General features: G+C 38.6%; 1 protein-coding gene across 1 annotated transcript in view; it reads left to right on the top strand.

Moving 5' to 3' along the window:
• The window catches only part of sgcz (sarcoglycan zeta), a 246,419-nt gene that overhangs the window by 174,654 nt on the left and 54,037 nt on the right, over window positions 1-17,728 (top strand). Inside the window, exon 3 of the mRNA XM_058045963.2 lies at window positions 1,995-2,096. Coding sequence (XP_057901946.1) covers window positions 1,995-2,096 — 102 coding nt within the window. The remainder of the gene's footprint in view (window positions 1-1,994; window positions 2,097-17,728) is intronic.

Below are 17,728 nucleotides of genomic sequence, written 5' to 3'. Positions count from 1 at the left end.
CATTGTGATGTGGTTTGATTTTGGTGGATGGCTATTTTATGCCCAGCAGGGCAGCACAGCAGAAACTGTCATTTTTCATTTTTGATTTTGGATATGAATGTTCATAAAAGAAATATTCAGATTTGTCAGCAAGCAATCTACCAAAGCACAGGCGGGTGTAGTTCACTAGCTTTGCCTCACGTTCTATGTGATCAGTGTATGATTTTAATTCCATACAATGGACACACCATGCTACGATTCACATTACACCCCGTTTTTAACAAAAAAGGAAATGATTTTGAGAGAGTCATGAAAAAAAAAAGATTCATGACGAGAGATGATTGAATGAATGGAGAGATTTACTTATTTCCTTTTGTGTGCAAATGAATTTTCCATTGTGTTTGAGGCTTTGGCAATAATGCATGTGTGACGTCCGTGGGGATAATGCATTTTGGATTCAAAATGAAACACAGTGCCTACCAGTGTGTGAGATACCAAGAAAAAGAGAGCTGTCATGTTCTATAGCAAAGAGGGTTCAGTACTGAAGCTAAGAGGTGATTGCATGTATTTTTTGGTAGAATTATTAGACAATAGGAAGGAAACTGCATGCTTAGAAAGTGAAATATATCCTCGCCTTCTGATTGACACGATGTGTGTGCACAAGAATGTATATTTGTCATGGAAGAGCTTGAATGAAATAAGCTCTGCTTCTTCCCACTCCTTTTCAGATATGTCGAATTATGCAAATGTGATGTTCCTTAATGTAACTTGTTAAGCATATCTGAAACTAAAACAAACCGTGTGTTTCTATAGAACCCGCTATAATCTAGTTTGTGTGTATGAAACTCCTCAGCCCTGCTGTGTTACGTCTTATGGAATAAGCTCCATGCATCACTGTTCATTCAATTTTATGGCTACAGATCACAGAAAACATCTGGCTGGTTTTAGTTATTGATTTTTAAATCTTTACTGGACTGTCAATCCTAGTAACCTGAGATTCATTACATTTCCAGGTTTGTATTTAATTGCACAAATACAGCTCTTTTGGCAATGCATCATATCCTCAGCCACTATAGTAATGTTAATGTTATTTTCTAATGTTATGTGTACATACGTATATGTATTGTATGGATTCATCTCTTTTTAGTTATTTTCCAAATCTCATTGTCTCATCCTTACCCTTATTTCTTTGCCTCAGTCGCCTCACGTTCATTTCCAATTTCCAGTGAGAAGCTTTGTTGGTTTATTGCACCAGCAGTTAATGATAATTCACAGTTCCTCTAAGTATAGGCATTTCCATCAATATATGATAATATTAAGTTGAAACGAGTGTCCAGGAAGTCATGCTGATTAGTAATCATTGAGTGACATATCGTTTAGTCTTTCAGAAAGAGCAGTACGGTGGCAGGTCCCTCATTATCTTGTCATCATGTTATTGAGACGATCGGCAGCTATTCAGTAGGCTTGGGTAGCTTGTTCTGTCCTTGTGTATATAGTACCAATGATGTGACATATTTTTCAGAAGACTACAAACTACCAAACTATTTGATTTAGAAATAAAGAATCCTACTTTGCGAAAATTCACTAATTACAGACAAGTGTGGAACAATTAACAGTGATGACTGAGGGATTGTTGCATTATATAGGTGGTATCTCCTTTCACCTCAGCTATCAACTTTGTGGGAGGGCTTTTTTCCCCATCCATGTGAACTCTTACCCATTTGGAAGGCTAGGTGATTGGGTTATGGCTGTTGTTCACTTAAATGGGATACAACATGTTCATTCTAGTACCAAAAGATGGCTGGTTCGGCTTCTAGTTCTTTCAGACTTGTTGAAATGCCCCAGAGAAACGTACTGCATTCCCAGTTGTTCCTGGTCCTGTGTCATTGATCAGGTTGTTCCCTTTGGAATAAAATACAGAATTGTCTTCAATTATTCCTTTTTGACCTCTTTTTGACTGAAATGTCTGTGAGTTTTCTCCCAAACAGCAACTGACCTCCTCTCTCTGCATGCAGGATGGAATGGGCAATCTGCGAGTGACCAAAGAAGGATTGAGACTAGAAGGGGTGTCTGAATTCCTATTGCCTTTATACGTGAAAGAGATTCAATCACGGAGGGTAAGTGTGTAAAAACAGTTTTTTTTTCACAGTACAGTAAACCTCGGATATATCGGATTCAATTGTTCCCACTGGTTTTGTCCGATATAAGCGAAATCCGCTATATGCGTATACCGGAAAATGTCCGTTTTACGCATATATCGGACTTATATCCGATATATGCGTAAATCGGATTTTATCCGTTATAAAAAGGCACTTCTTTGACTATGTTTCCAATGTACCTGGACTGGGCAATGAAAAGAGACGTAAGGTAATGAGAATTTAACTTTATTGGAGTCTGAGCATAACAAATTGTTAATTAAGCTAGGCCCTGTTACGCCCGTCAGGCCTACGTTATTTCCAATAGTGAGGTTAAGATCTCATTCACTGCTGTGCTAGTATTATTGACGTCACTCACTTTTATATTTGTCCTAAATCTGGAGCCAGGAGAAAGACACGATGCGGCCATCCGATATATGCAAGGGAAATTGGAACGGCACTGGAGAGTTTGTCTGAAATAGGCGAAATCCGTTATAAAAAATCTGATATATGCAATGAATTTTTATTGGAAATGCATTACAGAAAAATTGGTTCTTTTTTATCTGTCCGTTGTGAGCGAATTTCCGATATATCCGAGTCCGATATATCCGAGGTTTACTGTACCACAAAACTTGTATTATATTGCTGCTCTAACTTACACAAAAATACATGATGGGCCAATAATTAATTGTATCTCTTTAAATATGTTCAAGTTGTGATATTTGTATAATTCAAAAGAACGTCATTTTTTAGATGCTCTCGTTTGCATATGATTCTGTTTTCATAGAAAATTTTTGCTCATATTTTGCTTCTGTTCTTCCACAATACTGCACATTTATAGCCTTTGGAACTCTGAATTGTGCGGTATTAATACAGATGCGGACTGTCACCACACGATCCGCTGACCAACATTCACATGTGAGGCAATTCAATTAGTACTCCGCATGTGTAGAAATGACAACATAATTGATAATAAGGTTGTTGTTGGGTTTTTTTTGCCATTTGCTAGCAAGATATGAATGTATTTCTCCAAAGCTCAATTCTTTAGATGAATAAATTTTTGCGCTCTGCTTATGGTTGTTTACATTCAAATATCACTGCATTTAGCTTTTATTTTTGTTTTTTTGTATTTTTATTACTTTGTTTTATATGGTTTATTTTATCTGTATTTGTATATTATAATACGTGACTGGATAAGACTTTACGTATGTGGCGCATCATGTGCACTGCATAAGATTTTAGAAGGGTCACTCTTGGTGAATAAATACGATAGAGACATCAGCATGCTTAACAAGAGAATATTGCGAAGTATTAGACTTATAAAGTTATATACACAAGATTTGCTGGAAGAATTGATTCCAAATATCTTCATCAATCAAATGCATGCAGTTTCATCTTTGATCCTGTCAGATAATACAGAAACTGTCTCGCCTCCTCTAACATAACATGAGATGTGTGTGTCTAGGTGTCAGCCAGAGGAATGACTGTGACGTACAGGTCATGTGTTTGTGATTGATCGATTCATGGTGTGATGGAGTCGCGCGAAAAGACACTTGATTGGCAGTGAATTGATTAAAACAGGAATGTAACTTTGATTTTTCCACGAAGACAACCATCCCATTCAACATGATACATGAGCAGTTGTAGAGTTGGCATCACTACTTTGTAACCAATATAGTTTCTCCCAACCCATGTGAAAATTGGGAGCCCAAATTCCAAAATCCTCTCAAACCTGGATTTATTTTGAGCACTTTCACAATAAGCAAAAAAAAAAAAAAAAACTGTCTTCCAATCAGAACGTCTCCAGATCTCCCCAGCCATGTGATCATTGCAGCTCCAGGATATCATTACGCCATCTATCCATTGCACCGTTTTATCTGTGAAAATGGCTTCAGCAAAAGGATGGTGCTGTGGGACATCAGCTGAAGGGTCTAGAGGATGTAATTGGATTGGATGTCCTTTCAAAGCACCCAGACATTTGGAGTAGAGTGGGCCAAAGACATGGCCAAACTCAGCCAATTGGAGCAACAAGCATGACAGGGTCAATTCTATATTTAGCTATTACTTGCCTTACTCTGTAAGATAGCTGTTAGTTTATAACATATTAATATTAGCTTAGCATAAAAGAGTATCTGCTAGGGTCTGTTTTTTGGTCTGCTCCATTTTGTGCTGTCACCTTTTGACCTCGGTTGTGCTTCCTCTTTCGATCCCTTCACTCCCTGAGTGGGCGGTGCCACGAGGTACACCTGTCGCTACTCTGCCATCAACGCCACTTACCACACCTGGCTACACCTGGTTACTAGTGGTCTGCATGCATTTTGTGTGTAGTTACAGCCTATTCCATGTCCTCCTTGCTGCACGTGACACCATCCTGCCCACCAATGAATTTTGCCATTTTTCCACCGTGCCTTAGTTTTAGGTTCTCTTAGTTCCTTAGTTCCATGGTGGTTAGCAAGTCTCACAGTCAGGAGTTGCGGGTTCAAATCTCTGTTGGAACATATCTTTGTGCAGTTTGTAGGGCTGGGCGATATATCGATATTTTCGTTGATATTGATATACATTAGAATAGATTTGAGCTGTATCTCCCTCATGCCTGCATGAAAGAGGGAATCAAAAGCCCGCAGCCTCGGGCAATATGAGAAAGGTGTGCGATGTCAGACACAACAAATATTGTGATATATAGTATAGTAACCTAAATATATCAGGATTTGAGTTTTTGGTCCATATCGCCCAGCCCTAGTAGTTTGTATAGTCTCCCAAAATCCTGAATGTTTGTCCCCGTTCCTGTTGATGCCCAAGTCTCGATGTTGAACCTTACATGTGACCCTTACATCAACCCACTGTTGATGGCAAAGTGGCGTCAGATAGTGAGATTTAACCAAGATGATACCATGATAACCCTACTGGTTGGCATCCGTTACACATGAACACTCACTGCACTTCTACTTGTATTATTTTTTAAATATATGTTTTGCAGCTCCAGGTTATTTCTCTTTAGTAGGCAAGTGGGTAAAATGGCTCTTATCATAGCAAAGGTTGCCGACCCCTGGTATATACCAAAGACAGCATTTGAGCTGAGGTTGACATGTCATGGTTTGGGACTGTTTTGCTGCAACAGGATCTGACCAGCTCACCATCATAGAAACCTAAGTGGTTGAATTCCTCTGGAGCTGAAACAGTTAGATATTGTAACATGACAATGTCCCAAACAGTTCAATGTAAATCTCAGCAGCTGATATGTTTATATTTCTGATTAAATAACAAAATATTTAATGATGTCCTATTATTCATGACTGTATGTACCTCATTAACATTGGTTGTGATTATCATCATAATGATTTTGTGATGATAATGTAAACACTCACACTTTAATGATACTCTCCCTAAAAATGAAAGAAATTACTTTCCATTCATAAAAAGGTATAGGAGTACAATTTGTCAAGAGAAGTTTATTATTCACACACACACACACACTGCGGTCCCCAGTGACGTCTCAACCCAGAGAGCTGTATATTTACCAGAGCCACATGGGAAAACATGTTATTGCTCAGTGAAGGTGAAAGAGAAAGAGGACTCATGAAAATAATGGAATTGGTCAGAATGAAGCAAATATTTTAAATGGGATGAAGAAAATGAAGAAAATGAGAACTACAACACAAATGTTGTTTATTGTTTTACATATGATCAAGGCATAATTCTGCTGTATATTTTCTACAAGAATAATTTCTGCTGGAAGGGACAATATGCAATTACATTATCTTGAACTGCCGAGCATGCAAGTAGATATAGCTAGGTGTATTATAAGTGTAAATGTCAAACACATCGCTTGTAATTTCAATAAATGTCTTGGGGTTGTATTTTGGCATGACAAACAATAGTTGTGAGTCATGATGGTGCATGTTTGCAGTGGTGATTGTAAAACTAGATTATTATATATGTTACTTTGGGACATTTGTCTTAGGCATTTCTAAAATACTTTACACTTTTCATTGCAGGGGTTCTGTGTGCAGAGGCGAAGTTAGCGCAATTCTAAGGGGGACCCAGAATACTTGGCGGCACTCCTGTTTGCAAGGCGCTATATGTTTCTCTTAAGCACATAGAGGAGCAGCTTCAAAGTTGAGCATGGACATTAGTGTGTGCTGAGCAGACTTTTAAAGGCACCAGCGAAGCTTTGAGAGATCCAGGGCCTCAAGCAAGGAAGATACGAATGATGCTGTCCAGTGGTCAAAATGTCTGCCAGCTTTGGGAGCCACATCTCAAACCAGTGCTTGGAGGCTATCATACGCAGCATACAAGATGCTCTGTGACAATAAGAGCCAGGGAGGATGGAGACAGCTGGCAGCCTCAACAGCTGTCAGGGCAGTTAAAGCTATAGTCCTTGACCACATTGGCAGTAAGATGAGGCAAATTCACAAAACGGTACTTTGCAGTCAGATGATGTCATCAAGGTTAAGTTGCCATGCAGTCTCAGTCTGACTTGGACGCTATGAGCACTATGGAATGTTTTATTTTTGCTGGATATCATGTTCAAGGCCACTGAAAATGCATGTTTTTTCAGGACATGAGGGTTTTAACTGCATGGTAATTTTGTTTTTGTTTTTTTAAAAGGTATGATAACTACTACACCCCTTTCAATATCACAATTCGATCTCCCTTTTTTTAAGTGAAAATTGTACACCTCCCATCTTATGTGGAAGTGGTAAATTTTTTGGCTTCTTAAACGGGACTGATTATGCTTTCTCCACTGTTCTAACCTACAAATGTAGTCAGAATGTTGTATTCTCATGTTAAATGATGCCAAAGAGGTTTACACATTTGGAAGTGGGCCCTGTAAGAAGTTCGGGATGGGTCTAAACGCTCGGTTTCAGAGGGCGTTGGAAAATTTTAGTTTTTTTGATGTCACAGATGGGCTGGCTTCCTTATATGGGTGTGCGTTGTATGCGAGATACACTCTCTGCCCTCTCCAAAGCTACATTTGTTTAAAATTCCCAACAATGCCACCATCAGGCACAAGTGGCTGGAATTCGTGATTCCCTACCAGCAAAAGACAAATATTTTAATCTGTCAATGGCATTTCACACAGGACTGTTTGGTGAACGTGGGCCAGTATGCAGCTGGACTCAATTGCCATAGGGGGTACGTTAATAAAAATGAAAAATAAAAAAACAATTAGTGCCTACAACTCATAATTACGAGCGCGCCTGAACAAATACAGTAAGTAAGTTTGAATGATTACTTTGTGTCTTTCGAGTGTTTCATCTTAAAGATTTCATTTATCCAATTATATCACAGCTGAAATGTGCAGAAATGAAAACCTGTCACTCTGATTGGAGAGTCACCCGAAAATGTGGCTTTATTGATGGTACATATTTTTTGTATTTGAAATACTATTAAGAAGGGGGAAGTAGTCCTTTAAGTTGGGATACCATGGAAAGATTCCAGTCAGTATGCTCATTTTTCAACCTTTTGTATTGAGTTGTGGACTCTTATAGAGCAGCTACACACAATAACCCGCACAGAAAACTTTCTAGATCTTCCAGAATCCTTGGATTTGTGCTTCCAAAACAGTCCTTTTAAAAATGTATTCCACCCATGGCCCACCTCTAGGCATGCCCGTTCCACTATGATTGGAAAAAGGAATAAATGTAGACACAAGGTACATAAGGAACTTCTTTGTCAACCCGTTGCCATTTTTTCCAATGTTCTGACGCAACAAAGGATAAGAAACACTGATCTGTCTACTATATATACAAAAGACAACAACCTCTTCAAGGGCCCTTCAATACGGTCCTTCTGCAGACCAGGGCCAAATTATGGATTGCGCCACCACAGTGATCGTCAAGCCAATCACACACTAATGCAATCTTGCGCCACTAAGCCTGTAATTGTCTCCAGAGGGATGACGTGACGCCATATTAGAGTTGGAATCACTTCGAAAACGTTTTTCATTACTCTTGGGATTCCGACATTTTCTTTTATGGGTTCACTTTGCTTTACAAGTTACAAGTTTCCCTTTTATTGGGCACTGTCTTCATTTTTTTTTCTATACTTGTTTTGTTGTCATTTGTTTTTAGTTCACCCGTTCTCTCTCACCCCTGTAGTGATACAGCCTCTCCAGTGACTGTCCTATTTATGTGCAGTAGACTGCCTGGATAAAGGCTTGTCTTCCTGGGGGAAAAAAATCCCTGGCACAGACAGCTCCGATAGGATAGATGTAAGCATGCAATGGGAAGGAGGTAATTTATAAAAGGGGGATATATCTCAGGTGGTGTAACACAATATGACAACAATTATAAGCACAGAGGATAGGTGAGATTGGAAAATGTCCATGACCGTACAGCATGAAACCGTTCAAAACGATAATTAAAAGAACCCCCTTCCTGTGCAGCGTCCTCTGTTGCTGCTTCAAGGTGGAATGGAACATATTGCTGGTGGATGAAGAGAGGATAACTTTTATTTTTGCTCTTTGTCATTTATGGATTTATTCTTCTCTCCTCCCACCTCATACTTTTCCCTGTTCTTCTCTGGGGATGTCAACGTCCTGAAGATTCTCCAACATTGGAGCTGTAATTCAATAGTGTAGGTTTAGAATGGAGCATTACGCTGTTCCTATTTTGGCAGTCCTTATTGATTTTAACTTTGTAGCATTGTAAACAATTGTGGGTGTATGTAAGCAGACGGATGCAGACCTCGGTTTAGGCGGTAATCCTAGGGCTGTGAATGTTGTTGTATTGCAGCGAGTGTGACTGCTATTCTTAGTTTATTTGACTTAAATAGTACATTATCCGCTCTAACTTCCTCTCAAAGGAATAGCAGAAGGCGGATTGTGATTCTTTTATTTTTATTCATGTTGTTTTCTCCTTTGGCACAGAAAAGGACATCACAAAGACCACCAACTTCTAGCACTTCTTATTCAATACCAATGACATATTTATACATTTTTATAAACATTAACACCAGATCCCAAAGATGTATTTATACATATTTTACATGTTCTAATGAATTGATACAATTTAATTGAACAAATAGCCAAATTTTATTCGTAAATGTATGTCAGTGCTTCTGCTATTGTTTAGGCCAGCAGAGAAGGCCTTGCTGGCCCTGACTACACATGACAGCTGTATGTATATATGTGGATTTAATTACATTTTGAGAATGGCGAGCTTCACATTTGTTTCTGTAGCCCACTTAAATAAATTCTCACAACATACTGTGATAATAAGTGACATATTGTCAGACGATGACAGCTCCAGTGAAATAGCTCAGCATTTCCATTTCCCCCACACCATTAAGAATAGAGTACATCAAAAAAGAAACACTTGCACTGAATATACATTGAATATAATTCAGAAAAAATACATTTTTAGTGGTTGTCAGAAGCAAAAAAAAAAAAAAAGATGTGTACAGTGTGTGCCTTCTTGCTTGCATGCCGAGTGAGTGCCGGCGGTGTCCACCATGTTGTTCCAGACATGGTCAAGACTCTTGTAAAAATAGCTTCCATTAACATTTAACAGCATTTTTAGAATGTCACTAGAATGTAAGTCACATTAGCCTTTCAGAGGAGGAAGGATAAGGGATGAAATGACTAACCACATTAATCGTATGCTCCTGCCTGATGCAGACACAGAGGTCAGTCAAATCCTTCAAACTCTACAACACAACAAATTCCCTCACTTTGAATCCTGTCAGGAGAAAAAAATGTCTTACCATGTTAATTCTAAGAATGGATCTTAATGGGAGGATTTCACTTAAATAGATAGGCGTTCCGGAAATCTTCCCTAGTGCATTTTAAGTTTGTAAATCAGTTTATACAAGGACAACTATAGTGACTCCTTTTTCACATTTATCATAACACACACAAGCAGGAGTCTTTTTTATGTCTTGAATGGATGATGTTCTCTGATTATGTTTACTTTATTGGGTTGTGTGAGTGTAAAGGTGACTATAGGGGTGTTATTTCATGTCTAGGTGACTAATAATGTCAAGAGCGGTATTTTAAAGGTCATCGAAAGGTTTTCTATGCTCAAAATATGAAAAAAATTCTATTTATGAAAAAGGAATCCTATTTCATGGAAATTCACTTATCACAGTCAGGTTGGAGTGCATGTTTTCCAAAGCATTTGGTAAGCACCACTCATAGGGTGCACCATAAATATAATTATAAATATGTATGATGAGGTATCGTAATTTTTTTCAAGTAACTAACTGAAAAAAACCAGTTCATTGTTTTCAGCTCATTAATGAGCTTCACTTGGAGATACTCATAACCTGTACAGTACATGTTATAGTATATTCACATCATGTTTGCAGGTGAATGGTCACCCTCTAATGTGTGAAATTAATTAAGGGAGGACAATTTAATTAATTAACAGGTGGGGAGTGTGACATTACACTGCCATGGCCTTTGTGGCATCCACCCACAAGTCACATGTTTAAAACGACATGTACTTGCACATGTTATTAAATGAGCGCAACTGGGGTTCAGCTTTATTTATAGTACGTAAATAACGCTCATCTGTTCCCCGTGGATATATTTGGTGAAAAATAAAAGACCTTTCAAAAATTTGCTTTACTTTAGATTTGCGTGGTATTTACAGTCCAGTGCACAGCATTGTATCAACAATGAAAAATAATAATGACACATTAAGTTTGATGTTCACTAAAACATTGAGATACCATGTGACAGGCAAGAAACTGCTATAGACTTTTACCAAGGCTGTTTCTCAATTGCAGTCATCCACGCTTAATGTGTAACTAAGACAGCCCCAAGATGAACAATTTCATGCATTTATAAGCTGCATTCGGAACTGCAGCCGAACACCTGAGGTACAGTACATTAAATATAAACGCCTATGGACTAAATCCTCCAGGTGATTTATTTCAGGAATGTGCTTTGACATTAATGCATTTTAGTTAATTGAGTTGCAAAAATACTGAAAGGCAGATGTGCCTGCAGATTTAATGATAAAGAAGAAAAAAGTTGGTTGAGCTTGTAAGAGAGGCTGGGATCTCTTGGGACATCTGGTGGAGTTGCCGTCACTCCACTCCAAGTTATCTCTCTCACTTTTCACACTCGCTGTTCAGAGAATGGCCACTGAAGCGGTTACGTTTGAAGTTTACCAAAACCAAATCTAATCCTTCCTTTGCCAGTCTTGGGTAGCAAAACTTATATCACTCTCGCAAAGACAGGAAGTCCCGCACAGGGCAGACATGGTTGTTCTGAATGCTGCAGCGGGGGATGAGCTGATGGGGAGAGGGGATCGGGGTTGTAAAGCAAGTATCAGCCGATATTGGCAAGTGAGCTCTGATACTCTGTATATATATACTATATATATATATATATATATATATACTCGATATATATACGTATATGTGTGTGTGTGTATACACTGTATACATATATATGACACCATTGTCAATGACAAGTCATCAGTAAGTGAGTTGCAACAGTGTGTTTCATTTTTACATGACTGACACCCGTTTTTCATTCATATATTTTCTTTCTACAGACTAATTTGTTCATATGCTTTCTTTTTTACATTAAATATTGCTCATGTCTTATTTTATGCAATATTTATTCCCCAAAAGAATCCACTTCATTATTTTTGCATCTCACTTGTAATCATTACGGAGGTAGTAATTCGACTGGGATTTCATCTCATGGCTAAGAGATGAGAAGGGATTCCAATGTCAGGAAATCCTGATCGCAGCGGTACGAGAATGTGCGGGCCCCTTTTTGCCGACAGCCTGAAAGGAAATCAAATGCAAATAAAGAGGCTGGTTCTGTTTGACAAACAAAACAAGTTGAAATTAAACCATTGATTGCTTTCATGTGATGCAATATTATTTGAATCTGCTATACCTAAATGTCCTCTGGCATGGGATAATGGTTAACCCAGAGTTGCGTAGAAAATTAGCAAATTGGAATCCATGTGACCCAGGCTATGAGGGGTGCCTTAACCCATTTATAGTTATTGTACGAGGCTGGAATTGTGCATGTATAATCATACATATCTATAGGTCAAGTTGTAATTTGGACCTCTGAACTTTTTTGAATTGTTTCTCTTTTACTGGCATTAACACAATGTTATAATTGAGCAATTTGCATGCACAGCAGTCAGCAGGTTCCTCTACTCACAAGGGAGATGATATTTAAATGGACCTTTGGGAGGGGTCTGAAGTCTTCGAGCCCTGTGTGATTGAACATTGGTGAAAATGGCTCCCATTCCCAAATAAATAGCAATGGAATGATTATGGAGGACTACCGCAGTAGCCACCAAGCCACTAGCCAACTAGTGTAAGCACGATGGCTTTATCTACAAGGCCTCTAACATGTAATGTCCCTCTGATGTACTCCTTCCTGATCATATCCATCCTGGTCACTCCCAATGAGAACCTCAGCATCCGCATCTCTGCTACCTCCAGTTCTGCTTCCTGTCTTTTCCTCAGTGGTATTGTCTCTAGACCAAACAACATCGCCGGTCTCACCACAGTTTGGTATACCTTTACTTTGATTTTAGTCTAGTTGTAAATGTAGGCATGAAATCCATCCCCACATTTCCAACATTGCACAAGCTGACTTTACCTCTTTAGAACAATCTCAAACTCTTCTCGGGACAATGAAACACTCATTTCTGAGATAAAGTAATGGCTTCTGTCAAAACAGACCAACTTCTCCAGGAGAGACAATTGATGGTTGGGTCAAAAACCAATTGGATGACAATCTGCTTCTTGCCAGCATTTCTTTTGTTTTTTTAGCACAATCAGGAGCAACCACCACAAGTGCCAGTTGTTGTATCTTTTTTATTGTCTACACTGACTGGCAAAAGGACTATATGCAGTAACATTTGTGTTGAGTAGAAAAAGCGATACATAACTACACATGTTGATATGATGGAATATGCAGCTCTGTTGTTGCTGCCACAGTGTTGACAAAGGTGGATAATTAATTAAGTCAAGGCTGTTATGCCATGTGAATAATTGTGCACGGCTGCTCACACATATTGCAGATGTCCTGTTGGTTCAGGTTGAATGCTAGTATGAAAATAAATTCCGAGGTTCTCCAATGTCACCTACCTGCGGGCAACAAACATGACACCATGAAGCCCACATCATCTGTGTTATCATCTAACGCGCATTATTTCCCTGTACATTTCCATCCATAGCTGAGAGATTAAAGAAGACATGCTTTGCACTTTTTTGGAGATTGGTGAAATGTTTTGATCAAAATATGCCAAGAATATTTAAACCTCTTGTGAATAGCCCTGTCCACAGCAGCATCCAACAACACTGCAGCTTTGCTTGTCTTTTAACACAATAGTTGTTGTTCGCAAGAAAAGACAATGATTCATCTTCACCAAGAAATAGAGAAATTTGGTATGAGGGCTGTTTTATGTAGTTTTTGATTTTAATTTTGGAATGACTTGCTGAAAGATATATTCTAATATAAACAACATGGGCAGTTATTTCATACTTTGTTGTCGCTTCCTCTGAGGATGGACGGACTGAAAAAATCTGCACTCATTTCAAACTATTTTGGCACTATCCTGAACACTGAGGTTGACAATAATTACAGATATGTTTGCTCGCACCACAGGTTTAAATACCATCTGACGGAAGTTACTGTATGAGACCAAGACAGGCTAGTTGTCGCTAACGTACAAACTTCACTGATTTGACCAAGAAAATGGGCAGGAAAGTTTATTTTGCAGCGAATGCAAAGCCGATGTGGAAGAGTGCAATAATGAAGTTCAACAACATTGGAGGCAGGATCGACAAAAGAAGAGATCAACCGCATGATAACGTGAAGCACATTAAGGAAATGAATAATGATACTGCATCACTTTGTCAACAAACGGGTGAGCTGGAAGGAAAAGGCGGATGCCTTAAATAATCAAAAGGATGAAAAGGATTGCACCAGCTCCCAAATGATGTGGAGAATTGAGTCCTGAATGTGGATGCACAGGGATACATGCATTCCAATGTCATGTTGTCATAGACATGGAGAAGGGGTATGATTGAAGAAACTGGATTTGTTTCTATTCCTTTTGGGACATGTTGAATTGTACAAATGTAACCACTTGATAATCTTTAATGTAATTTCATTGCTTAAATTTCACTTGTTCTCATGATAATGGATGGTGATTTTGTTTCAACATTAACCCAAACACATTTATAGTGCATGGTACAGCGGAGGAGGAGTTTCAGTGCCTACAGCTTAACCGTAAGATCAAATTTTCTGAATGAGCATTGATTTTTAAATAAAGACACAGCCCATTTACCACATGCCCATTGTCATTACACTGTTGAAGAATCACCGATTTTGTCAGTGATTCATCAGCCACTTTATATTTGATATCAGAAAATGTATGTAGAATCTCCTCACAAACCGGTACATGCAAATTATTTTAAATGATAATTACAAATTGCCTTTAGATGTCATTTATTTGTCAACAGTATAAATCACTGGGAGTCTGTGGTGTGCTACAGAAAAAAATATGTCATCATGTTTGTTGTGTGACAAAATCTTACAAATGACTGCAGCAAATAAATGTGATCTGCATTCATAATCTTTTGTATTTTTTTAAACATTTGGCATTTTTCTTTTTCACAAACTGGTCCAATAAAATCATCCAGAAATTATTATCATCATTATCATCATCATGATATCATTATCAATTATCCTCCAGAAAAAGTAGCTGGATACTGGTGGAAGCTCTTGTTAATAACTGAGTTTGCTGTGTTGATCTCCAAAACAAATGCTACTCTTTTGTTTTGGTCTGCACCTTGGTCTCCCACCTCCTACTCTGCTAATCCTTTAACCCCACAGCATTTTGAAGCTTCATTAAAGATGCATCTTTTGCAAGCTTATAAGAGATACAAGCTTCTTTTCTATACTTCTTTTCTATACCTTCTGCTTAGTCCTTCTCATATAAAAACAATAACAATGAAAATGAATAGAGAACATACCCAACATATGTACAGTGGAAGCTTGGCGAGCATTATGAATTTGTTTGAGGTTCCAATCTAAAGAAAACTGACATTATCTGAATCAATTTTTCCCACAAGAAATAATGTAAATCCAATGAATCCATTTCAGAAAACCAAACATGTTTTTACTTTAATAGTTTTACATGCGGGCGGCACAGTGGCCGAGTGGTTAGCACACAGACCTCACAGCTAGGAGACCACGGTTCAATTCCACCCTTGGCCATCTCTGTGTGAAGTTTGCATGTTCTCCCCGTGCATGCGTGGGTTTTCTCCGGGTACTCCGGTTTCCTCCCACATTCCAAAAACATGCTAGGTTAATTGGTGACTCCAAATTGTCCATAGGTATGAATGAGTGTGAATGGTTGTTTGTCTATATGTGCCCTGTGATTGGCTGGCGACTAGTCCAGGGTGTACCCCGCCTCTTGCCCAAAGACAGCTGGGATAGGCTCCAGCACCGCCGCGACCCTCGTGAGGAAAAAGCGGTAGAAAATGAATGAATGAATGAATGAGTTTTACATGCAGGAGTAGAGTAGTTAAGTCCAATGTCATGTCTACACATAAGACGCCTTGGAGAGGTCTACAACCACACACTTGTATTTTATAAATTAGATGTCAAAAACGTGTATCAACATAGTTGATTAATTATAAGTTAATAAAAAAAACATGAAGTGTCCAAGCACATGGACGTGTTTCTGTTTCTTCCTGCAGTAAATACAGCCATTGGGTACCAAAACAAGACATTAGTGCTGCTTGGCAACAAACACATTACTTATTTAATTGTCCTTGCAAATTTAGCTGAATTAATGTTGAAAGAGAAATACAGGGACACTTCAGGCACTTTAATCACTCACCATTTTATAGGTGTTTTCTTCTTTAATTCTGACTATAGTGAGAACAATGTACAGGACTAAACAGATCAATTTAGAATGCCCTTCTCTGCCCGTCTCAACTCACCAAACTCATTTATTACTTGTTGCTACATTATTTACAACACAAGCAGATGCTCAAGGCGTGTGAAGGAAAAGGGCTATGAGGGGAAGCAATTTCAAACTCAGGTTATATTTGAAGTGTGGCTTCGAGACTTTTTTCAGACAGGCTTTTTTGGTATCTGAATCGATGCTAGATTAGAACACGCAGACAGGATGATTTAAACGTTTGCATGGCAGATATATCCATCTATTTTATATTCCACTTATCCTCACGAGGACATGCTGGAGCCTATCCCAGCTGTCTTCAGACGAGAAGCTGGGTACGCCTTGGACTGGTCGCCAGCCAATCACAGGGCACATATAGACAAACAACCATTCACACTCACATTCATACCTATGGACAATTTGGAGTCTCCAATTAACCTAGCATGTTTTTGGAATGTGGGAGGAAACCGGAGTACCCGGTAAAAACCCATGCACGCACGGGGAGAACATGCAAACTCCACACAGAGATACCCGAGCAGGTAATCAAACCAGGTTCTATGGCAGATACAGCTAAAGATGCCAATGTGTTCATTCTTGTGCATACCAATGATTTTGGTCATGACAAATTTACAGATGCTCTGAAATATTACTAAAAAATAAACCTTGAAAGTGATAATAAAATGGGAAAAATAAATGAAATTATTTCAAACATAAGACCCTTCTTTTCACTACCAATAGTTGCATTATTAATATAAAGTTATTAGTATGAAAATCATATTCTGTGTGATGGTAATAATAAACTTATTGATTGATTGTTACACCCGGAGGTATTTACATGGAAGAAAAAGTGAAAAATGATATAAACGCTTTTGACATCTAAAAGAATCTGCAGTTGAGCTCATAACCTTTTAGCTGGAAAAGCGCACCGCCAGTGTGGGAGTCATTAGGAGCAGTGTCGATTTTAGCTTTGGGCCACATGGGCAGTTGCCCAGGGCGCCATTCACAAGGGGGCACTGGAAGGATGAGCGAGGAAATAAGTCTCATTTATTTATACTCAGCGCTCATTTGGTGCCCCCTACAGGCTGGACACCATTTAACTCACGTGTAGTGTATGAAACCATACTGAGTCTCAAACAAATTGCCGTGTGTTTGAGTAGCACTAGAAATGGTCAGAAGCTAACTTGCAACTTGTTTTCAGGTTTTATTTGCTAATAGCAGCTTAGCAAACACGCAAAAGAACAAAGATTCATCAAATCAGACCACTATCTCACTTCTGATGCGATCACAACAAACAAGGCATGCTGGGAAGAAATCAAAGGAAATACAGCTAAAATAGGTGCAGGTTCTGGAAGATCTAGAAAGCTTTCAATGCGGTTTATTGTGTATACTCTATAGGAGCCCATAACTCAATAAAAAGGTGTGAAAATGAGCGTAATAGGGCCTCTTTAATGGCGTAAACATGCCTCAGGGTGTAAACAAGCTGAGTGAACCCTCTTCCTGTCTGTTCATGGAAGTATGTGGAGGCTGGAAAATGAACCAGTTCATTTTCTTGTGCGATTAAATAATGTTTTAATTATTGCAAAACTGTTCTTTCCCTCAATCTTGTCACATTTTAATGGCACACCTATGACAAACTATGATTAATTACAGTTTTAAAGCTATTTGCCTAACACTAACTATCGCTCACTCAACTTTTTAAGGCTATTAAAA

The sequence above is a fragment of the Doryrhamphus excisus genome, linkage group LG9, assembly GCF_037039965.1.
Source record: "Doryrhamphus excisus strain RoL-2023G ecotype Guam linkage group LG9, RoL_Dexc_Guam_v1.1, whole genome shotgun sequence".
In the NCBI taxonomy this organism is placed as follows: domain Eukaryota; kingdom Metazoa; phylum Chordata; class Actinopteri; order Syngnathiformes; family Syngnathidae; genus Doryrhamphus; species Doryrhamphus excisus.
The sequence above is the reverse complement of the archived record's forward strand: the minus strand, read 5'-3'. Positions and strand labels throughout refer to the sequence as shown.